Source organism: Gymnoscopelus microlampas, assembly GCF_963454915.1.
Source record: "Gymnoscopelus microlampas genome assembly, chromosome: 9".
Lineage (NCBI taxonomy): Eukaryota > Metazoa > Chordata > Actinopteri > Myctophiformes > Myctophidae > Gymnoscopelus > Gymnoscopelus microlampas.
In genome coordinates, this window is record NC_139946.1 from 37,436,946 (window position 1) to 37,457,868 (window position 20,923).

The following is a 20,923-nucleotide window of genomic DNA, read 5'->3' on the forward strand; positions in this document are numbered from 1 at the left end:
AGTTGTCTGGCTGGCTGGCTGCCTGTGGTGGGCGACTGGATTATGCCCAAATATGGACATGCCCAAATATGGACATGCCCGGCGGGCGATCGTGCCCAAGTAATAAGTAATGGATTGAGTTGCTTATTATTTGTGCCGTTTCTACTCTTCTGCTGGTAGTGTGTCTGTACCGCTCATAACTCGAGCACCGTCCGACCGATCAACTTCAAACTGTGTACATTGCTGAGGACCCGAGGGGTTGTCCAGAACCGAAAACGCCACAAATCTCTATATGTGTCTTGTGTGGCTGTCTGTGTCCCTTTTATGCCCATGTATGGCGATCCCTGATGTCACCAATATGACGACAAACTACTGACTTCATAGGCTGTCATCCAAGTACTGATATTGGGTACTGCTCTAAGTACTCTGACAACCAGTACAATGGGTACTCTGACTGGGTACAACGGGTTTTGCATAAGCAGGGGTCATGTGTTCCCAATGGATCAAAATGTTTCAAAATGCTGATAAAATTGCATAAAACCACTGAAAGACGATTAGAAACCATAGGGGCTGAAAGCATCTAATCTCAAAACAAAAGAGGGTCTAAAAACAAGCATGGAAACAAAATGAAGACCAGATGCAAAGTCACAATTGAACTGGATATGAGAACCTAAATGAAAAAACATGGTGAAACATGGTAGAGCAGAAATGGAGTGCATTAAATGATGAATTGTAGGGAATAAATTAAAAAGACATGGCAACTGCAATGAAACCCTTCTGGCATTGTGTTTTGCACTTTCCTTCAAAGGTCAGTTTAACAGTCAGAAATGTACTGAGCAGATCAGTACCTTTTTGTGCTGCTTGGTTGTGCACACTCTTCTGAGTATATGTATGTATGCTTGCACATACACGTTTCAGGCCTTTGGGCCTTGAGAAGATGGTTGGTCTTTCTAATGAGCACTCATCATTATGAATGGGGGGCTGGTTGGCAGTGTGACCACACATTCACTTAGTCTCTGGCACTGGTGCAGGAGGGCTGGCATTGCCCAATAAACTGCCTCTGGTGACGTGACCTGAAATGGAGCCAGTTGGTTACTACAGCTACGTTCCATTCCAAATTGCCATTCCTCCTCCCTTGTGTCCTTGTGTCACAGGTTTGGAATTTTAAGAAGCTCGTCTTATTCGCCATCCAAAATAGTTTCATCATGCTGGCACCTCTTAAAACCTTAATGATGATTACTATCTGTTGCTCCTCTAATGTGACAGTTTTACTGGGGAGTAAGACGTTGTGTATGCTTTTGAACCCATGCTGGTTTGCACAGCGAACAGTACCCTGAAGATGTAGGGCAGTGTGGAACGAGGGCCAAACCACAACGGCCATTTGGCCAGCATAACGGCCTTCGGAGTTGCGATGCCAAGTTTTGGTGAAAGTGCACTGAGGATTTCTTGCTTCATGTGAGACGAGACACAATTGACCAAGCTGTTCTATAACGTATGTTTACAGCCTTAGAAAACATGCTGTTCTATAACGTATGTTTACAGCCCTAGAAAACATTCTGTTTAGATGATATCCTCCAATTTCCTTAATCGCTTGTGCACTACTCTGTGACCGTTTCCCAGTGTTGACAGTGACCCAATGCAACAACATGCATCTTATTGGAGAAGTCAATATTTTACCAAGCTGTAATTGGCAGCAGACCTGGCTGTGGAGTTGATTATAGAAGATTTATACATTTTATATGAGCATCATAACTTGTCAACACTTTGCCAGCCTATGTTGGTGGTAGTTTTGAAGGGGAACTACGTCTTCTTTCGGCGAATTCCCATTGAGATCTCCAAAGCGGATCATCTGTTTCCATCTGCTTCTGCTCTCTGCGTCTTCCTCGGTCACTCCAGCCACTTGCATTAAATACTTAAATACTTAATCAGTATTAAATACTTAATCAGTATTTAATGTGATCCTATAATCTTTTTGTCATGAGGAGGACCCTTTAACAATCTGACATTGAAGTTGGTGTCACTGTTCCCAGTCCGTAAGTCACTGGTGAATGGTGATATAGTATTTAAAGCAAGTAGGATTTTCTAGCAGTAGTTTTACAATTTAATATTAGAGAGATTTATCCATACATAACATCTGTAAGTTTATGTGCAGTATATGTGTGTTTTGTAGAATATGGATAAAATTATTGTATTCTGAGGTAACACGGTTTCTAATTTCTAGAGGCTGTTGCATTTATTATGTGCAGGGGGAAATAAAATACAGTTACAGTACACCATTCTTTTTAGACTTAAAAGCCCTCTCTTCCCCTAGTGAGATGGATACTTTTAACCTTTCAAGAAATAAAGTGCAGGCTTTGTTCGGGGTTAGGAGAGAGAAAAGACATAATTTACTGCCACGTGGGAAAGTGGGAGGAGGAGATCATGCCCCAGGCATGGAGCGAAGACTGGGAGAAAAACACAAAGACAAAAGCATGACAGACAAAATAAAGAACAGATTGAGTAAAAGTGTAAAGGAAAACGTTTTCTGTCAATTTGGGAAAAGCCTAGTATGTTTTTCTGTATCGCAGCAAATGGTCTAGACTCCAGATCTTGGTCATTAGTACCCAGGTTGGAGACTGTGGCCGCTTGCTTCCAAACTGCTTGTTTGTTTGTCTGCATAGCAGCAGGCATCTTCAACGGCTACACTTATTTCCCCAACGGATACATGTCCTCTCCTAACTGTCAGACACACTTAGTTTGTGCGCAAAGTAGCATTGTCAACAAAGCTTTCCATGTGAATACACTCCATATCTGTTTAAAAATGATGTGTTTGATTGTTCAGCTCTCTGGTCTTATTTGAATGATCTTTTCTTTCTTATTCCTGCATAAAGTGTTATTTCTTTTATTTTTGATATGTAGCAGTCTGCACCATTTCCAGCAAATGAGGCTTTGGTCTGAATTGGGCTTTTTTTTGCGCGATTTGGCTGTTTTGTTTAACCCAGTGGTTCTCAAACTTTTTCACGTCAAGGACCCCCAAATTGATAAATATTTGGCCGCGGACCCCCATCTGAAAATATGTTGTGCCAGGGACCCCCAGAAGCAAAGATTTGTGTTAAAAATGTTCACTAATGTCCAAGATTTTACAAAAATAGCAGATATACAAGCTCATAGTGCGGCACTCGGTGAGCTTGTATATCTGCTATTTTTAAATAGCCAACGTATAAAAAAGTTAAAGTTGTTAAAATGATTGTGATGCTATGTTACTATGGATTTTCCTTGAAACCTTTTCGTAGTTTGACAGCAAAGACGGTAGGGATGCCACCGATTATTCGAATTTTCGAATATTCGTTACAGTCTCCATAATCGAAAATGATTTTTAAAATTCGATTTTAATAATATATATATTTTTTAAATTATTAAAAAAAAAATTTTTTTTTTTTACTTTTTACTTTTTTTTTTTTTTACTTTTTACTTTTGTATGCCTTAGTTTCAATCAAAAGATATGCTAATACTAATAATAGTAATATTATAGTCTTAATAATTGTAAATGGCCACAGTTTCAGAGCGTTTCACTGTTTCAGCCCAGCCCAAACATGAACTCTGCAGCCGCACTGAGGCCCCTGCTGGAAAGCATCCCAGCCCAAACATTAACGTAACTAATAATTGGGCCGCGCAACCCGGAAATGACCGTGATAATGCTAAAACAGGAGCGAAAAAAAAAAAAAGAAAAAAAAAAATTGAAAAAAATTTTTTTTTTTTTTTTTGAAAAATATTTTTCAAAAAACGGTGCCGTCGAATAATCGAAAAATATTCGCCAGGGCTGTCCGAATTTCGAATTGGCTGAAGGTCAGATTGTGGCATCCCTAAAAGACGGTGCGCAATGCTCACCTCAAATGAACCCTCACAGCTTTCGTACCTCTCTCCCTACAGTAACTTCTCCGGCGAAACAAGCCAGGCCAGTCTGTTCGGACCCCATAATAGCCAATCGGAAGCAGCAGAGGCGGTGGCAGCAGCAGAGGCGGCGGCGGCGGCGGCAACAGCAGCAGCAGTGGGAGGCGCGGCTCCTCCGCCGCCCTCCTCTTCGTCTTCGTCGTCTTCACCACCGTCCTCCTCATCGGCCTCGGCGTTCTGCCCCATCGTCCCCCCCTCCTCCTCCCGACTCATCGTGGAGAGACAGCCCCGGATGCTCAACTTCAGGGTGGAGTATCGACAGCGCTCCATAGAGGTGGTGTTGGAGGAGGGCAGCACAGTCGGTGAGGAACGCACGCACGCACGCACACACACACACACACACACACACACACACACACACACACACACACACACACACACACACACACACACACACACACACACACACACACACACACACACACACACACGGCAACAGGCTCAAGGAAAGAAATGGTGCACAGTGACATCTCATGGACAAGTTTGTGTTGTGTGCATGGGTGGGAAAATGCTGTTTAGAATTCAAAAGTCTCAAGGTATTTAACCCATTAAGACCGGCTATTTGGCTATTCAAAAATAGCAGATATACATAGCGCACTCTGTGCTGCGCTATGAGCTTGTAGATCGTGAACATTTGTGAAAATCTTTGAATATATATATTTTTAAAGCGAGCATTTGTAACTCAAATCTTTGCTTCTGGGAGGTCCCTGGAACAAAACATTTTGAGATGGGGGTCTGCGGCCAAATACATATCTTTTTGGGGGTCCTTGAAAAACTGAACTGATATAGCAACAAAAAACGGTTAGGATTTAGAAGACATTTTGTAGAATCAGGTTTTAATGGGTTAATAGCATCACTTTATGCACAATTGCCTTTTTCTTCCATGGAGTTTTGTCATAATGTGTCAAAATTGTGAGATTTTATATTTGTCGTTTTTAGAATCATGAACTGAAAGTACTTTCTAGTTCGTCATCATGCGTTCTCCCTGATTTGTCTCCCAGGAGAAATCAAAGAAATTCTTACAACAGAGCTGGGAGTTCCAGTGTCCAAAATGCAACTTAAGGGATGGAAGTCCGGAGATGTGTCTGACAGTGTGAGTATATGCAATGGTTGTTATGCAAATTGCAGGTATTTTGTGTGATATGTGTGCACGAGCCTCTGAACTCTCTTGAATGTTTAGACCGATCGATGGCCATGCGTTTTGAATAGTCTGCAAGAGTCGAGACTGATATTAACGTCGGCCATTGCCAGGTAATAATTAAGCATCAAATGATATGCATTTTCAGTGCAATGTCTTATGTATTGGCTGGCAAGTGTTGTACATTTATGGTAACTATTTATATTGAGGTATATCTATAATTTAAAAAATGCTTAATCGTACTTACCATGTTGTAATACTGTATGTGTGGTGGCTTATTGTTATGGTACTGTTAACATCAGACCCTAAAAACATAAATGATAACGGTTCCACCAAAGCCTTTGGGTTGAATGAGAAAATGAAGCCACACCAATAAATCAAATATCAACATCATCATCATCGGGTTAAAATAATAAAGTTCAGAAAATGACATCACTTTACTGTAATGCAAACTTTTAAACAAGAAAAGGCAGCACTTATGCCCTCTTCAGACTCCACCTTAGCCTGTTACACTTGACCTAGCCTTGACCACCATGCGGTTTTATGCATAGGTTGAAATGTAATTTAGACAGATGCCAGGTTCATTTGTTGACCTGGCATCCAATAGTTTGTGTAGTTTAGATATACAGATTGTTTATTTTTTGATATTATACGGTTTAGACTGATGCTAGGTTTACCTATGATCCTAGATTACTGAGGCATTACACTGTCTATGCGTTTGACGTATGTTTTTACTGTGCTTACTGTAAGACGCTCTGGATAAAGAGCGTCTGCTAAATGCCTAAATTGTATATTACGATATCCACAATCCCAGACAATATCCCAGTCTTGTATCACCATATCAATATAATATTGATATATTGCCTAGCCCTTCCTATAAAGAAGAATTGTAGTTCCATCCAAGCTTTGTGAAATGATTTAGATGTAGAAGGCATTTAGAATGCTATTTTTGAATAGCCAACGCAAAAATCTAAAATGACACAGATGCCTTCCTGGTTTTAATGGGTTAAAATGTAGACATTTCCCAAAACAATTCAAAGATTTTCCAGAAACTTTCTAAATATATTAAAATGAGTGAAAATAGCAGATCTACTAGCTCAGACAGACATGTTGTGAGCCTGTATTTCTTCTATTTTCACTATATTTGAAATGGAGCTTAAGACAAGTGTCTAATTCATAATGTGCTTTCCCCTTCCTAGAAATGTAGTGGAGTCAAAAGTGTACTATTTGCCAAATTTAAGGCACAATTTTTTAATTTGCATTGTCTCAAAATACAAATAATAAAGTAAAGGACGGTGTACTCAATGTATTTAAGTACAGTACTCGAATAAATGTACTTTATTACTGTCAACCACTGATGACGGTGACAGTCGATAGCATCACTCACCACATATGCAGCTAGTGCAGCCTGCAAGGGGGGGCTGGGGCAAATGGGCACGCATACAGCACATAGCTGAGCAGAACAGAGACAGAAATGTAGCAGAAAGAGAGCACGCTTCACCCATTTTGAAATAAGTTCAGATGTCATGAAATTGTTGGTACATTTAACATTTGACTCTGCCAGTTGTCAATCCACCACCAAAAGGCCTACGACTCACTATAGGTCTCGACTCGTACTTTAAGAAACTATACTTTTAGATTAATAAATAATTGTCTCAAATGTTACAGCTATATAACAAAATATTGTATACATTTTTTAACATTTTCTATGTTTTGCTTCCCTGTGTCATCAGACGGCGCTGAGAAGTTTACACCTGCCCAAGAACAACAGCTTGTATGTTCTGACCCCAGACATCGCCCCTACTGCCAGCACCAGCCAAAACAGGTATCTGACCCACCCAACGTGCTCTCTTCTCTGTGTCACTCTTTCATGTTACATTTCCCCACAATGCATATACGATTATGAAGCAAGCTCACACATCAGCGGTACAGTCCTGGCACCACTTGTAGTGCACACCAGGTGGCGCCCTGTGTCCATTTATTAGACAATCCCTCCAGAACCCAGCTGATGCAATATAAATGTTGCATAACAAATGCCAATTTCATTGGAATATTAGAGATATTTGACCCTCTGGTGCACATGCATCTACTGTGACATTTTGAAAGCAAAGGCTCCTGCTGCAAACTCCCAGTCTTATGTAAATAATAATTTTCTTTGCCTTGTTTGTATCTTTCAGCCTGATATTGTTGGTCACTGAGGGTTATATTACTTCTCAGTATTCAGAGATTGTGTGTATTTTTCAGTCCTGGTGCTTATGTACTGTGTGTGTGTGTGTGTGTGTGTGTGTGTGTGTGTGTGTGTGTGTGTGTGTGTGTGTGTGTGTGTGTGTGTCTGTGAAACACACGTTACACATTTAATTTCTTTTCCATTTTCCAATATGTTCTGGTCTGTCACATTAGTGACGGTGCCCACTGACAATGGAGACTTGGCGAGAAAGCTCCATTAAGCCAGTCTTCCCCATCCAGAGGTCACTCCGCTCATCCCAGTGAATGCGTGGTGGTATTAGCAACCTTTCCTTCTGAAATGTCAGACTACTCAATACGCAGATAAATCGGTAATCCAATCACAGGTGGCAGTTGAACGTATGATCGTTCCTTTGTTAGTGTCAGCTTAAGATCAGCACTAATAACTTAGGAAATCCTAGCTTTCCCACTGAGCACCTGTTTACTGTAAGACAACAAACGCCAAATTTAGTTTAATTGGAGGATAACCGCACCGCGGTAGACCACACTGTGTATTTTGTTAATGTGCGGGTATTTGCGTCCATACATTTGTGTCTGTGTGTGTGTAGTATAGTAATCGTGTGCATTTGAGCTCTGCCTTTTTTGTACTGCTTTGTAGTTTCTTGTAGTGTGCAATGCATGATGCTGGAGGGTGTGTATGTACTATATACAGTATATGTATATACATACGTACATACGTACAGATGTGCTTGCAGGTGTGAATGTTGGGTTTGATTATTATCTCTAATTACTGAGATAGTAAAGGTCCAGTGGGGAACCTTAGGAGAAGAGGACATAAATGTCGCCTTTCTAAATGTTATGAAAGGGAAGGCTCAGGACTTTTAGAAATGTTATTATATTCAACACTAGGCAACACTTTTTTTGTTGCCATAGCAATTCATGTGCAAGTCAATGACATGAAACTAGTTTTCTTAAAATTGCAGTAATGCTTGTAATGACGCTGTACTAGAAAGTAGAATTACACACCTGTATTGAGGTGCTGCTAGCAGGAACAACACACATGAAATACTTCATTACAAGAAAAAAATCTGTACCGTGTGCAGCATCGCCCATAGAACATTATTGTTGAGATACATCATAGAAGAGAATGGTGGGAATTCAATGCAGTTTTGCAACGAGTATCAAATTGGAGCCAATTTGTCAGAATCAAAACATGGTCATGAAAATGTTTTTGAATGTTCTGAATCTGATCAGGCCTTTGGCAGGGATACCCGAATCTACCCTTTAACACACAACTTCACATCTCTGAATTGCCTCTCTCTGTAGCAGGGTGTCCATAATTACTGGATTTAGTTGAATATGTAAAGATTTAATGGGACTTATATTATATCAAAAATATTTATGAGGCCTCACAGTAGTTTTTGATGATATTTGCTCTTTGAACTCGATTGGTATTGACCTCAGACACTGTGTTTACCAAATTTGAAATAGCTTTGTTATGTATCTACTTAACCTGATATTGATCTAGGCTAGGCATCTTGTGAAAGTTAAAGTCACCAATGTGGTAGAAGTATGACAGTATAGCAGTTAAACACAAAAGCAATTCATGATAAATGGCAGACAAAAAAATAAAATACAGCAGTGGGATAAAAAAAGAGAGAAGAAAAGTGGCTCTTGTCCTAAAGCAATCCCCTTAACCCATTAATATTCTACAAAATGTCTTCTAAATCCTAACAATTTTCTGAAAAAAACTATTTGTTCCAGGGACCCCCCAGAAGCAAAGATTTGAGTTACAAATGTTCGCTTTAAAAATATATCTTCAAAGATATTCAAAGATTTGCAAAAATAGCAGATATACAAGCTTGTAGCGCGCTATGAGCTTGGATATCTGCTATTTTTGAATAGCCAAAGAAATCCAAAATGACACATATGCGTTTCCGGTCTTAATGGGTTAATGAAAGCATTTACAATTTCACAAAATGGGAATGACTGGTACAGCAGTCCTTTGGCAGTGTGCAGCGTTGCCTTGCTAGTTGGCCTAAAAGGAAGCGAAACCATGATGGCCCGTCTCTCTGGAGTTGTCTCTCTCTTTCCTCCCTCCTCTTCTCACTTCCCTCACTCACTGCTGGGTCTTTTTAGCAGCACCGTTTTCATGTCTCCATGTGTCATTGATATCATTTTGGGTGTCAGAAGCTCATTATTCTGTGTCAACTATTTTGGTGGATGGCGGTTGAGGTGGAAATGGGGGGCTGTGTGTGTGTGTGTGTGCGCTCACAGTGACCCTGTTGTCATGTTAGCTTCTGGGAGAGTCTAGGTGACAGATCATGGTGCAGGGAAGGCGCGGCCCCCTGTAGTGAGACCAGACAAGCTGTTAGCCCTGCAGTAAAAATAAACTAGTCATTCTGCTGCATGCCCATGACACATCTGTGTGTGTGTGTGTGTGTGTGTGTGTGTGTGTGTGTGTGTGTGTGTGTGTGTGTGTGTGTGTGTGTGTGTGTGTGTGTGTGTGTGTGTGTGTGTGTGTGTGTGTGTGTGTGTGTGTGTGTGTGTGTGTGTGTGTGTGTGTGTGCGCTTAAGCACAAATGTGTTGTATAAAGTTTACTCCAGGTACACAACCTCTACTCAAGCTGACTGATTTGATCCATTGCTTTTACTTTTCTAATTCTTATTTATGTTTGGGTTGTCAAAAATGTTGAGATATCATTTTTTTTCACCTAATTTTTAGAGTATGAGAAAAGGGTTATTATTATTATTCAATATTGTTTGCGATGTAGCTCAACCCTTCATCATGGCCAGCTAGAGAAAGAATTATGCTAGGGTGAGAAATTAATCCTCAGTTTTTAATGCATTGAAAACGACAACGCAGTTATCAAACTGGGTTAAATTGTTTTAAATGATGCACCGTCGCAGCCACTCTGCATTTTCAGTGTGCAAGAGAGCTTGGAGAGGGAAACACTGCGTACAACCAGATATTCCATATAACAGCCATGGCTGGATTTGTAATGGGGCATGATATCCATCGGAATACATTAGTTCATTATGAATCCAGGATAAAACACATTTCTGAAGATGAACTTCTCACAATATTGTCAAAATTCCTACCACTTGGAGAAAATGTACGGTATTATTGGCCATTGTTGATTATTTTGACATGATAGTGTAGTGCGCCGCACGCCGAAAATAGCTATTCTACGGGATAGTAGATCGGCTATCTTCGGTGTGCGACACTGACGTGCCACTAGACATAATTCAGGCATAAATGAAGGTTTTCTCTTTGGCCATGTTAACGGACTGCCTGTGAATACAAGTGGGTGTCGAGAAGGAGCTAATCTCCTGCATAAATGATAAAGGCCTGATGAATATTTTAACGGGGCTGCCTTCTTTCCCCTCCCCGTTTTTATTCTCCGCGCCGGCTCTCGGGAAGCGTGTTTGTTTTTTTGAAAGGTTATTTTAATTTGAACTCGAAATTTGAAATTGCAAAAATGATTCATTAGGCATTGGTCGTGTTTGTTTCCATGGCTTCCTGCAACACCCACCCACCCATCCCTCCCAGTGTATCGGCTATCCTATTGCAGAGATACAGATGCTTAAAGGAGTTGGCTGGCTGGCTGACTGGCGGGCTAAAAAAAGCAGTACTACAGCACTGATGGAAAGTATCTTAGTGTTAGCATGCTAGATAAAGGCCCGGGGACAAGATGGCAGAACCGAACAGGGCAGAACCTGAGCGCTTTCGCATTCGCCTGCTTTGTTGCGGATGCAAAATGTGGAGGAGGTAAGAAGAGAGAGATGTTGATGCGTGCGTGTGTCTGTTGTTGATGAGACCTCCTCCTTCCCTGCTTGAGCCTCGAACCAGTAGTCGGTCAGCATGTTCTCTTCTGGTTAGCTTTCTTTGTGGGCGTGTGTGTGTGTGCCGCGGGCATACGTACACGCGTGTCTGTCTGTCTGTCTGTCTGTCTGATGGGTGTTGGTAAAGTGTGTGTGTGTGTGTTGGTCTGTGGCTGTGAGAGAGTGTGGGTGTATTTGGCAATGCTGGTTTAACCCATTAAGGCTGATTCTACAAACTTTTTGCTACAAGACAGTTTTCTGAAAAACCCTATGTATGCTATATGAGTGGTTCTCAAACCTTCTCATGTCAAGGACCCCCAAAATAATATGTATTTGGCCGCCGGCCGACCCCCCCATCTCAAAATATTTTGTTCCAGGGACCCCCAGAAGCAAAGATTTAAGTTACAAATGTTCGCTTAAAAATATATATATATTCAAAGATATATTTTCAAAAATAGTAGATCTACAAGCTCGTAGCGCGCCACTTGGTGCTGCGCTACGAGCTTGTATATCTGCTATTTTTGAATAGCCAAAAAGTATAAAATAATGCTTATAGCGCAAATCTAAAACGACACGGGACGCGTTCCCGGACCGAATGGGTTAATAAGGTCTAGAGTCTGCTCTGTGCCATGGGGACCCACAGCGGCGGCGGCGGGCTTACCTCAGAAATGAAACCAATCTGTTTAGCTTGCTCTTCTCCCCTGCAAAACGCTCCATTTTCTCTTGTCCATAAAGTTAAGTGACATTTTCCTCCCAGCACCCTTATGCCGTGTCAATTACCCCCAGAGAGGTTGAAGGGCCGGGCCCAGATGTCCCTGTGTGTAGAGAGGGGGGGAGGGGGGGGGGGGAGAAAAAGAGCGTTCTGTGACGGCAGGAGCAAACAATGGCAGACATCTACCCCTTAACCCCCCCCCCCCAATGCTTAGGGGCCTACTGAGATAAGAAGATGGGTGTTTAAAAAAACAAAACAAAACAACAATTTGTGGTGGTGGGGCGCATGAGGTATATCACACTAACACGTGGAGTTAATACCCTGGTTTCTGTGTGAGCTGTGTGACCTCTTTTAAGTTAGATTGGCACTCGGGAGTGTTAAGATGTCTCCTAACTTCGCTGTAAAAATACTGAGTGTTCATTAAACTCTGAAAATTTACAAAAGAAATTACACTCAGAGTTACAAATGTGTAAATTACAGCCTGATCTCACAGAACACGGTGAAATAGCACGGATTGACAATGCGGAAGCAGAGCAGTCCCCGCAACATGATTTACGATTCTGTGCATAACTCGGACGGCGCTGAGTAGGCTAAAGCAAACGTCGCAACGTTCGGGACGGCAACTCGCTCGCTTTAGCTCGCTCGGTGGTCCCTCTGGTGGCTCCAGTTCGCTTGAGACTGCTCGCCTCCGACATGGTCCAAAACGTAACAAGTCAAGTCAATGGAGAGGATTCGCGGCTCCTATGCATGGCTTTTCGGCTTTTCTAGTCGTACGGAAGGTAAATCAGTGCTATTTCACCGTGTTGTATGAGATCGGGTTGGTAAATTAAATGAACACTGAGGATTTTTACTGTGTAAGTATTTGAGTATATGTATAAAAAGCAGGTTGGCTGGGTAGCAGCCGGTGCCATCCCCAGGGGGATGACAGGTATGACATAGATCAGTGGTTTTCAACCCTTTTTATATCAATTATTATTCATTCTTCATTTGAGCCACGGACCACCGACCCAAGACTTGGGCAATCATATAAATATAATATTTTGTGTTCGTTGGATGAGATTTTGTCCACAATTCCATGCTGTATTTATGTTGGTACCATATTAGAGATAACAGGCAAACGTTGATCAAAATAACAATTCTTTAATTAAGTAATGCAGATGTTTAGAAATAATTTAACTCTTGAGAGCGTGAAATTAAACCAAATGAACCACTGGTGGTCCCCGGCCCGGACCACTGGTTGGGAACCACTGACATAGGTGACCATCAACAAAACTAACCAAACTGTTCTAGGGATTGAGCAGTGCAGGTGACCCTGAAATGGACATTTTATGGGTGTGTTCATGAGGGATGTGCGAAAAGACAAATTATTCTTGTTGCCCAGCGTGTGACGGGACAATCCTGCACAGAACCTTAAATGGCTTGGCTTGGCTGTTTATAAATGACTTGATTTCGATTGCAGGGCTTTTTCAGCTCTTTGCTCGCAAGGACAGAGTAACACTTCTACTGAGTTTACCCTCTCTTCCCTCGCTGTTTAGGAGTCTAGTCGCCTGCCAGCAGCCCGGGACTGTGTCCAAACAAATCATGACGATATTAGCTAGATCCTTATTTATGAGTCCCCTCTGCTCGCTCTTTCTTCTCTCTCTCTCACACACACACACACACACACACACACACACACACACACACACACACACACACACACACACACACACACACACACACACACACACACACACACACACACACACACAAAACACACTCTCTCTCTTCTCCCTTCTGCTCAGTCCTATTACATATGCATCCATCCTTCCCACTCCACACATTTCCAATCTTCCCTGGTTAGCTACAACAAACATTACATTTACATATTGATTTCGTAGTTTTAGTCAATGTAAATATGCTGTCATTACAGTAAATTTGAGCTTCTGTTAACATAAGCTCGTCCAGATCTGTGCAGATTAAGGCGGTGATTGCATAATTAATGTGTGCGCTACATATTAATTCCCCCGTCCCTCTCTCTCTCCCTCTTCCTCCTCTTCCTCCTCTCCTTGGGTTCTGAGCCCCTGATTAAGTGCCCGCCTCGGCCTTTAAGCCCCCCATTGATATTCAGCCACACAGGCCCAGCGTTTGCTCAAAACGCTACTTAACCTCACAGCTTATTGTAAATGAAGCTTCCAAAAGTTGATTCTTACCCCCCACCTTCTCTCTCTCTCTGTCTCTCCCTCTCTCTCTCTGTGAAGCACACAAAGTGTCTGGGTTTGTGTTGTCTCTCCATCACCACTCTACGGAGCAAATGAAGTTACCAGTCCAGAAATTAAGATCCGAGTTTGTAATGCATGACGTCCCAAGTCCATCCACCACGATGCTGTTGAGTACTGGTCTGTCAATAAACAGTGGGCAGTATTGCTTTGGCTCACGAGGTTCCTCATTGGTGCCGTGAATGGGAACAGTTTTACCTTCTTTTGGTTTGTTGTTTTTATGTAAGGTATTTTACGTTTTCACCATAAAAAGGTGATGCTGGTAGTTTGGTTTGGTTTAGTTTAGCCAGGTTGTCCGGTGTGTTTCCTCAAACATTATGCACCTCACAACTGCCAGGTATCTTTGCAGTTGCAGCCAGACCTCCATTAGCCCATTAAGACCTAGAACGCATCTGTGTCACTTTAGTTTTCTTTGGCAATTCAAAAATATCAGATATACAAGCTCATAGCGCGGCACCGAGTGCCGCGCTATGAGCTTGTAGATCTGATATTTTTGAAAAATCTTGGGAAAAAAATGTTTTAGATTTTTTTTAAAAAACTGTTAGGATTTAGATTTTTTTTTAAAGAATTGCCTCAGGTCTTAATGGGTTAGACTCCATGCTGTTACTGTGCCAAAGCTGTGGTGGTGGCCCACTTTGCTGGGCGGGGCCTCCAGTACGCAGGCTTGTCAGGGCACAGCCGGTGGAGTGGCCCGCTAGCCCCCAGAGGAACCACAGCAGTCAGCCACCTCACTCTCACTCAGCAGGACTTCGCTCACTGACTAGTCTGAACTTGCTTCACACTTGACTCCAAAGCTGTTAGTGAACATGTTTGTGGTTTTTTGTTTTCCTTCCTTTTCCCCTCCTTTGTTTCTCTTGTGTCACTTGTTTATTTGGCCCTGTGCTGCTTCTTCTCCCTCTTTCCTTTGCTGTGTAACCTTCCCCTTTTTTAATCTTATCTATTCCTCTGCTTCTAGTGCTCTTCAAGAGTCTTTAAACCAGAACTTCCTGCTGGTGATCAGCCATCGTGAGGCCCAGAGAGAATACAGCCTCAACTTTCCTGGCTCCAGAACCATACAGGAGGTCGGTCGAACTCACACACACACACACACACACACACACACACACACACACACACACGCACACGCACACGCACACACTCACTTCTGTATGAGTACTTTCCTATAATACAGTTTTGATTCCATGTGCAGGACCCATTGCTAGTCTGTCTCAGACATCAATTCATTATTCATCAAAAAGTGATGACATTTCAGAACACATAATTACTCTCACAGCTGTGGACTGCCCCCGGACCCCCCCCCCACCACCACCCACCCACCCACCCACCCAGCGTCTCTCTTTCAACAGTCTCCACAATCAGAGAGGCGGTATAAATGACTGCCCACTATTTGATCTGGGCGTGTGGAGGCGAGCAGTGGTGGGTGGGTTGGTGGGGGGCTGAGAGTCCATTCATTTTCTCTATCTTAAACTAAACAGTGGATTTGGTTGCAGATGAAATATTCATAGTTATTCAAACTGGGCAGAGTGTGAATGCACGCTTCCTTCCTCCCCATAATTTACTGCACAAAGCTGCAGCTGCACAGTTAAAGAGCCTGTGTGTGTTTGTCTGCGCATGTGCGCACAAATGCGAGTGTGTCTTCATCTAGAGCTCATCTCAACTTTGATCCTAAGTTTCACATTAAGCCACCAAAAGGACCACCAAATATTGCACCCCATATAGAGGCACCGTTATTGTGAAATGGCAAAAAAGCGATAATGGCTGTTCTACAGGCTCACAACGCATTGCAGCGTGACGCTTATTTTCACAATAATTACTAGGGCACAACAATCTTGGAATGTCATTTTAATTTAAATGTATTTTTATGTATATTTTATTAGTTTTTTCCCTCTCCTTTACAATTGTCCCCTCTGCCCCCCCTGAAGATGGCCTGCACTTTGAAAACCACTGGTCTGGTCTCACTCTGTTCCTTCACATCCTCTTGCTGCTGGACTTGATGAAAACCATCTATTGCAATGATATTGCATTGTATTTGGCAGTGTGGCTCTGCTCCCCGTGATGCTCTGGTCTAAAACAATCTGCACAAGCAGACACAGACTCTTGAGATCACACACCCCCATGAAGCAGAGTCTAAATACAGTATACACAGTTATTACATGGACATGACAATCATAGACGTACGAGCCCCTCATAGAGCAGAACCCATACATTTAAAGAACATGATAAAATACACATGAACCTGCATTGAATGCCATGCTGATATAGTAACACCTTAACTCATTCAGTGCCAGACTTATTTCTGGCTGTGTTGTCCCAGTACCAGAGCCAAAAAATCATTGTACAAAAAAAGTGCTCAGGAGCCGAGATACAGCCTTTTTCAGTAAGAAGTTAAACAAAGAGTGAATGGAGCAGCACATTTTCAAATCATGATATCTTGGGTTTAGAACATTTTTTTTACAACGTCTTAGACGTCACGTGGTGCTCAGGGCTTAACAATGGCGATAAAAACGGACGTCTTGAATGGCGTCACTGAATGAGTTATAGCTACGACAGGAGGCGACTAGGTTGGTAGAGGGAGTTGGATGTCTGGACTTCCATTTTAAAATCCTCCTCCTCTACACTCCTGTCCTGTCTTGTCCTGTCCTGTCCTAACCCCCTGTGCAGGGAGGGAGACCTGAGCTGGCATCATTCATTATTCACAGCAGGTAGCCTGCTGCTACAGGTGAGAGGGGAAAAAAACTCCCCAGGGACTGACAGGGTAGAGAGAGAGAGATCTGCTCTCTCTTCATCATACTTTTACAGACAGATGGGCCCGTCAGCATTGTTAATCCATAGGCAAGCTTATCCATAGTTTTCTTTTCCCAGATGCAGATGTTTGTGTGTAACAACATCCTCCAGTTATCAGCAATATAGTTCCACTTGATGAAATGGTTCACTTTCCACAGTGTTCTTGTGCTCTATACCCTATAGTCGTTGTTGTCTTCTTCTGGAACTCCAACCCCAGTGACCATTGCGGTAATAATAACCAGGGTCCTAGAAGGGATTGTAATGGTGCTAATTGAACAGATTAGTACAACCAGCGTCTGAACTAGAGGAGGCAACCTCCCGCCCTACTTTTTTTCTCCTCCACCTCTCACTTTTCCTTCTCTCTGTCCCTCCCTCCCTCCCTTTCTTTTCCCTGCCTCCTCATCTCTCTCTCCCTCGCTCTCCTTTGGGCAGATGGTTTTGATGAGCGCCCACTGTGAAACTTAAGTGTTTCTGCTGGGATTACAAACACTGGGGAGGGGTCCCTGTGGCGTGGGAGGGGAATGGGGGTGGGAGTGGGTGTCCAGGGCCACAGAAAGGAGGTAGAGAGGGCTGGTGGCTTGATGGGGATGCCGGTAGGGGCCTTGGGGGGCTGGCGACGGGACAATACAGACTCAAATAGGCCTTCATGCCGTGGTCTTTTCCTTACGCATGCTTGTCTTTAGGCATCCCGAGGCCTCCTGTGGTGAAAATGAGGCCCAGAACTTTAACCTGCATAGATCTGGACTCTGTTCACCCTATGTTGACCATACTCTTCACATATTTTCTCTTTTGTCAGGGTGGGGTGGGGGTTTCTCTCCTTTTTTCCAATACTGGAATGCGTTGGAACATAATATGTCATTATAGCATGTGTACACACCATCTGGAAACTGGCGAAAAGGTTAAGAAACTAGCAAGGGTAGCTACAGGTGCAATTGGCTGGACGAGTGAAGTTAATAGAGTGGTGCGTGACCTCACGCATAAGGACGAGGAGTGGTTTGTGGAACCGGCGAGATAAAGACACGCAACAAAGATACAAACACGAGGAGGGTTGTATTTCTTTCTCTCTTAACCCATTAAGGCCTGAAGCCGATTCTACAAATGTCTTCTAAATCCCAACAGTTTTCTGAAAAACGTATGTTTCTATGTCAGTGGTGCTCAAACGTTTTTATGTCAAGGACCCCAAAATGTATATGTATTTGGCCGCCCACCCCCATCTCAAAGTGTTTTGTTCCAGGGACCCCCAGAAGCAAAGAATATAGTTAAAAATGTTCGCTTTGAACGATATACATTCAAAGATTTGCACATATTTTCACGATTTTTCAAAAATAGCAGATATACAAGCTCATAGCGCGGACCCGAGTGCCGCGCTACGAGCTTGTATATCTGCTATTTTTGAATAGCCAAAGTGTAAAAATAATGCTTTTTTTTAGCTCAAATCAAAAAGTGACACAGATGCGTCCCAGGTCTTAAAGGGTTAAAAGAAGATGTGAGAGTGAAACAAATAAGCAACACCGTATTCAGCCGGCCTGCCTCCTCTTTCGCCCCCTTACTGTGTCCCTTCACAGGCCCGCATAGACCTCGCCACAGACCACCTTTCTCTCTCCGCTCTCCCCTTTTGTCTTAGCTAGAGGACCGGCCGATCATCCTGCTTGTGCATATGAATGGGGATAGAGTCCTGTCTTCTTGTTTGTCTTTGCCAAAGGCTCTGGGCTTTGCCTTGTGGCTCCCAGGGAACTGCACCCTCCCGTGTCACCCCCTGTTCCTTCCATTCTCCATCCCTCTCTGTATCCCTTCTCTTTCCTCTTTCTCCCTCTCTCTCTCTCTCTCTCTCTCACACTCTTCCTCCATCTCCAGAGAGCCCCAGGGGCTGCTGTTGTAGACTCTTGATTGGCATTCCCAGACAAGAGCGTGGGGGTACGTTGCTGGCTAGCTCGCAGGCTAAGCTGGAGAGCAAATGTTTGCCAGGGAAGTGGAGGGTAGAATAGGAGTGGCCGCTGGGTCCAAGGCAGTCCGTGACCAGACCAGTTGTCCTGGGGATTTTTTTTTTCTTCTCCACTGCCCCCAGGCCTGAGCCCAGACCCTGTCCCTCTACCCTGCAGCTGGGGGGGGGGGGGGGACAGAGAGGAACCAAACGCAGACAGGACAACAGAGGAGAAAGAAGGAAGGATGGATGGATGGATGGATGGATAGAATGAGAGGAATCAAAGAAAGGCATCTGGTGCCTAGGGGAGATGGAGAGGGAGAAAGAGAGCTTGTGACTGTTTTAACCCATTAAGACCTGAGGTTCCGATTCTACAAAATGTCTTCTAAATCCCAACAGTTTTTTGAAAAAACCTATGTTGCTGTATCAGTGGTTCTCAAACTTTTTCATGTCAAGGATCCCAAAATGATATGTATTTGGCCGCGGACACCCATCTCAAAATATGTTTTTCCAGGGACCCCTAGAAGCAATTATTTGAGTTAAAGTTCGCTTTAAAAATATTTATATTCAAAGATTTGCGCAAATGTTCTTTATTTTTCAAAAATAGCAGATCTACAAGCTCGTAGCGCGGCACTCGGTGCCGCGCTATGAGCTTGTATAGCTGCTATTTTTGAATAGCCAAAGTGTAAAATAATGCTTTTTTAGCTCAAATCAAGAAGTGACACAGATGCGTTCCAGGTCTTAATAGGTTAACGGCAACCTTTTCTTCTCTTTGATTTCCTTCCAGCTAGGGATTACAGGCACTTGGCATTTACAGTGATTGGATCATTAATGTTGCTGTGAGGAGTAGTGCCCAGCAGCTCGGCACCACAGCCTGCCGAGATGCTGCGGTGTATAACTGATAGGGTTATTATATACACGCTGCCACATCACCACTGTAGCATCAGGGAATGGAATATTAGCCTCTTTATCGTGTATTTGTATCCTTTTTAATTGCTTTTTGCAAGATTCCCAATTGAGAGATTCTATCAGATTCTGTAAAGCGCTGTAATGTGCTGGCCATGCAACACATATTTCATGTCTGTAACCTATATTCCACTTGTTGGATACATTTATCCAAAACCTATTTCTGTCTACCCGCTCTGTGTCTCAAGGGACAACAGCCCTTGCCTTTTTTAGGGGCAAGGGCTGTTGGCCTTTGCCCTAAACTTTTTTTTTTTTTGAGGGCACAAAGGCCGGGCAGGAAAGGCCATCAAATAAAAGAATGATTTTATGTCCACGTAAATAATAATGAATTAAATATATTTTTGAATACATAGTATAGTAAAATAAAAAGCTGTTTATTATTCCATAAAATAATTTATTGTATTGGTATTTACAAATTAGCAATATTTCATAGTTCATAACATGTTCAGCCCTGGACTAATCAGGGTCACTGGATTCATTTGAAGATGGGGACTTGGAATTCAGAATGTCAACAAAACACACTGATGTAAAAACATTTTTTTTAAAAATCATCATTTTTTGAGGGTCAAAAAGGCCAAACTGAGGGCCCATGGCCTTCAATAGTGCCATGAAATTCCTGCTCTGCTCCCTACCAATGGCATCATCGATAGGTATTTGAAACTAATATAAACCACAACCTTTCTCTCTCTGGAAAATTAGCATGCTGAAATAGAACACATTGTTCTTGCATCAATAACCAATACAAACGTTTGAATTTTTTTTTTAATTGACCTAAACTTGCTAATGATGTCACTGGTAGGCAGGTTTCTGAAGTGTTCACAGATCACAGCCCACCTCTGAGACACAGAACGAGTAGACAAAAATGGTACCATCTTAAAATAAGCATTAGTGAGGACCATTGTTAAGAAGACTTGGTTGAAAATGAGTGAAATGCGCCTTAAGCTATACATACGCTGGCATTTTTATTTTTAATTTAATGTTTTGCTATAAATGTTAAGCCACAATTGTCCATGACAGACTTCAATAATAATCGTAATCTTTGATATATTTGAAATATTGGATTTCTTTGTGATTGCATTTATCACACTTTTGATTAGTTGTTTTGGCAGACAGGGGGCAGCAGCAGATAGTACTGGCCTCCACAGCCTGCTTCCTATGGCCAACATACTCGGCTTTGCAACTAAGGTGTAGGAGCCATAATGAAAATATTGGCTACCTATTCGTAA

General features: G+C 42.6%; 1 protein-coding gene across 1 annotated transcript in view; it reads left to right on the forward strand.

The window, feature by feature from the left end:
* The window catches only part of faf1 (Fas (TNFRSF6) associated factor 1), a gene marked incomplete at its 5' end in the record, with an annotated part of 84,668 nt that overhangs the window by 884 nt on the left and 62,861 nt on the right, over positions 1 to 20,923 (forward strand). Inside the window, 4 exons of the mRNA XM_084066100.1 lie at positions 3,866 to 4,211; positions 4,911 to 5,002; positions 6,781 to 6,872; positions 14,982 to 15,087. Of these exons, the coding sequence (XP_083922226.1) occupies positions 3,866 to 4,211; positions 4,911 to 5,002; positions 6,781 to 6,872; positions 14,982 to 15,087 (636 nt within the window). The remainder of the gene's footprint in view (positions 1 to 3,865; positions 4,212 to 4,910; positions 5,003 to 6,780; positions 6,873 to 14,981; positions 15,088 to 20,923) is intronic.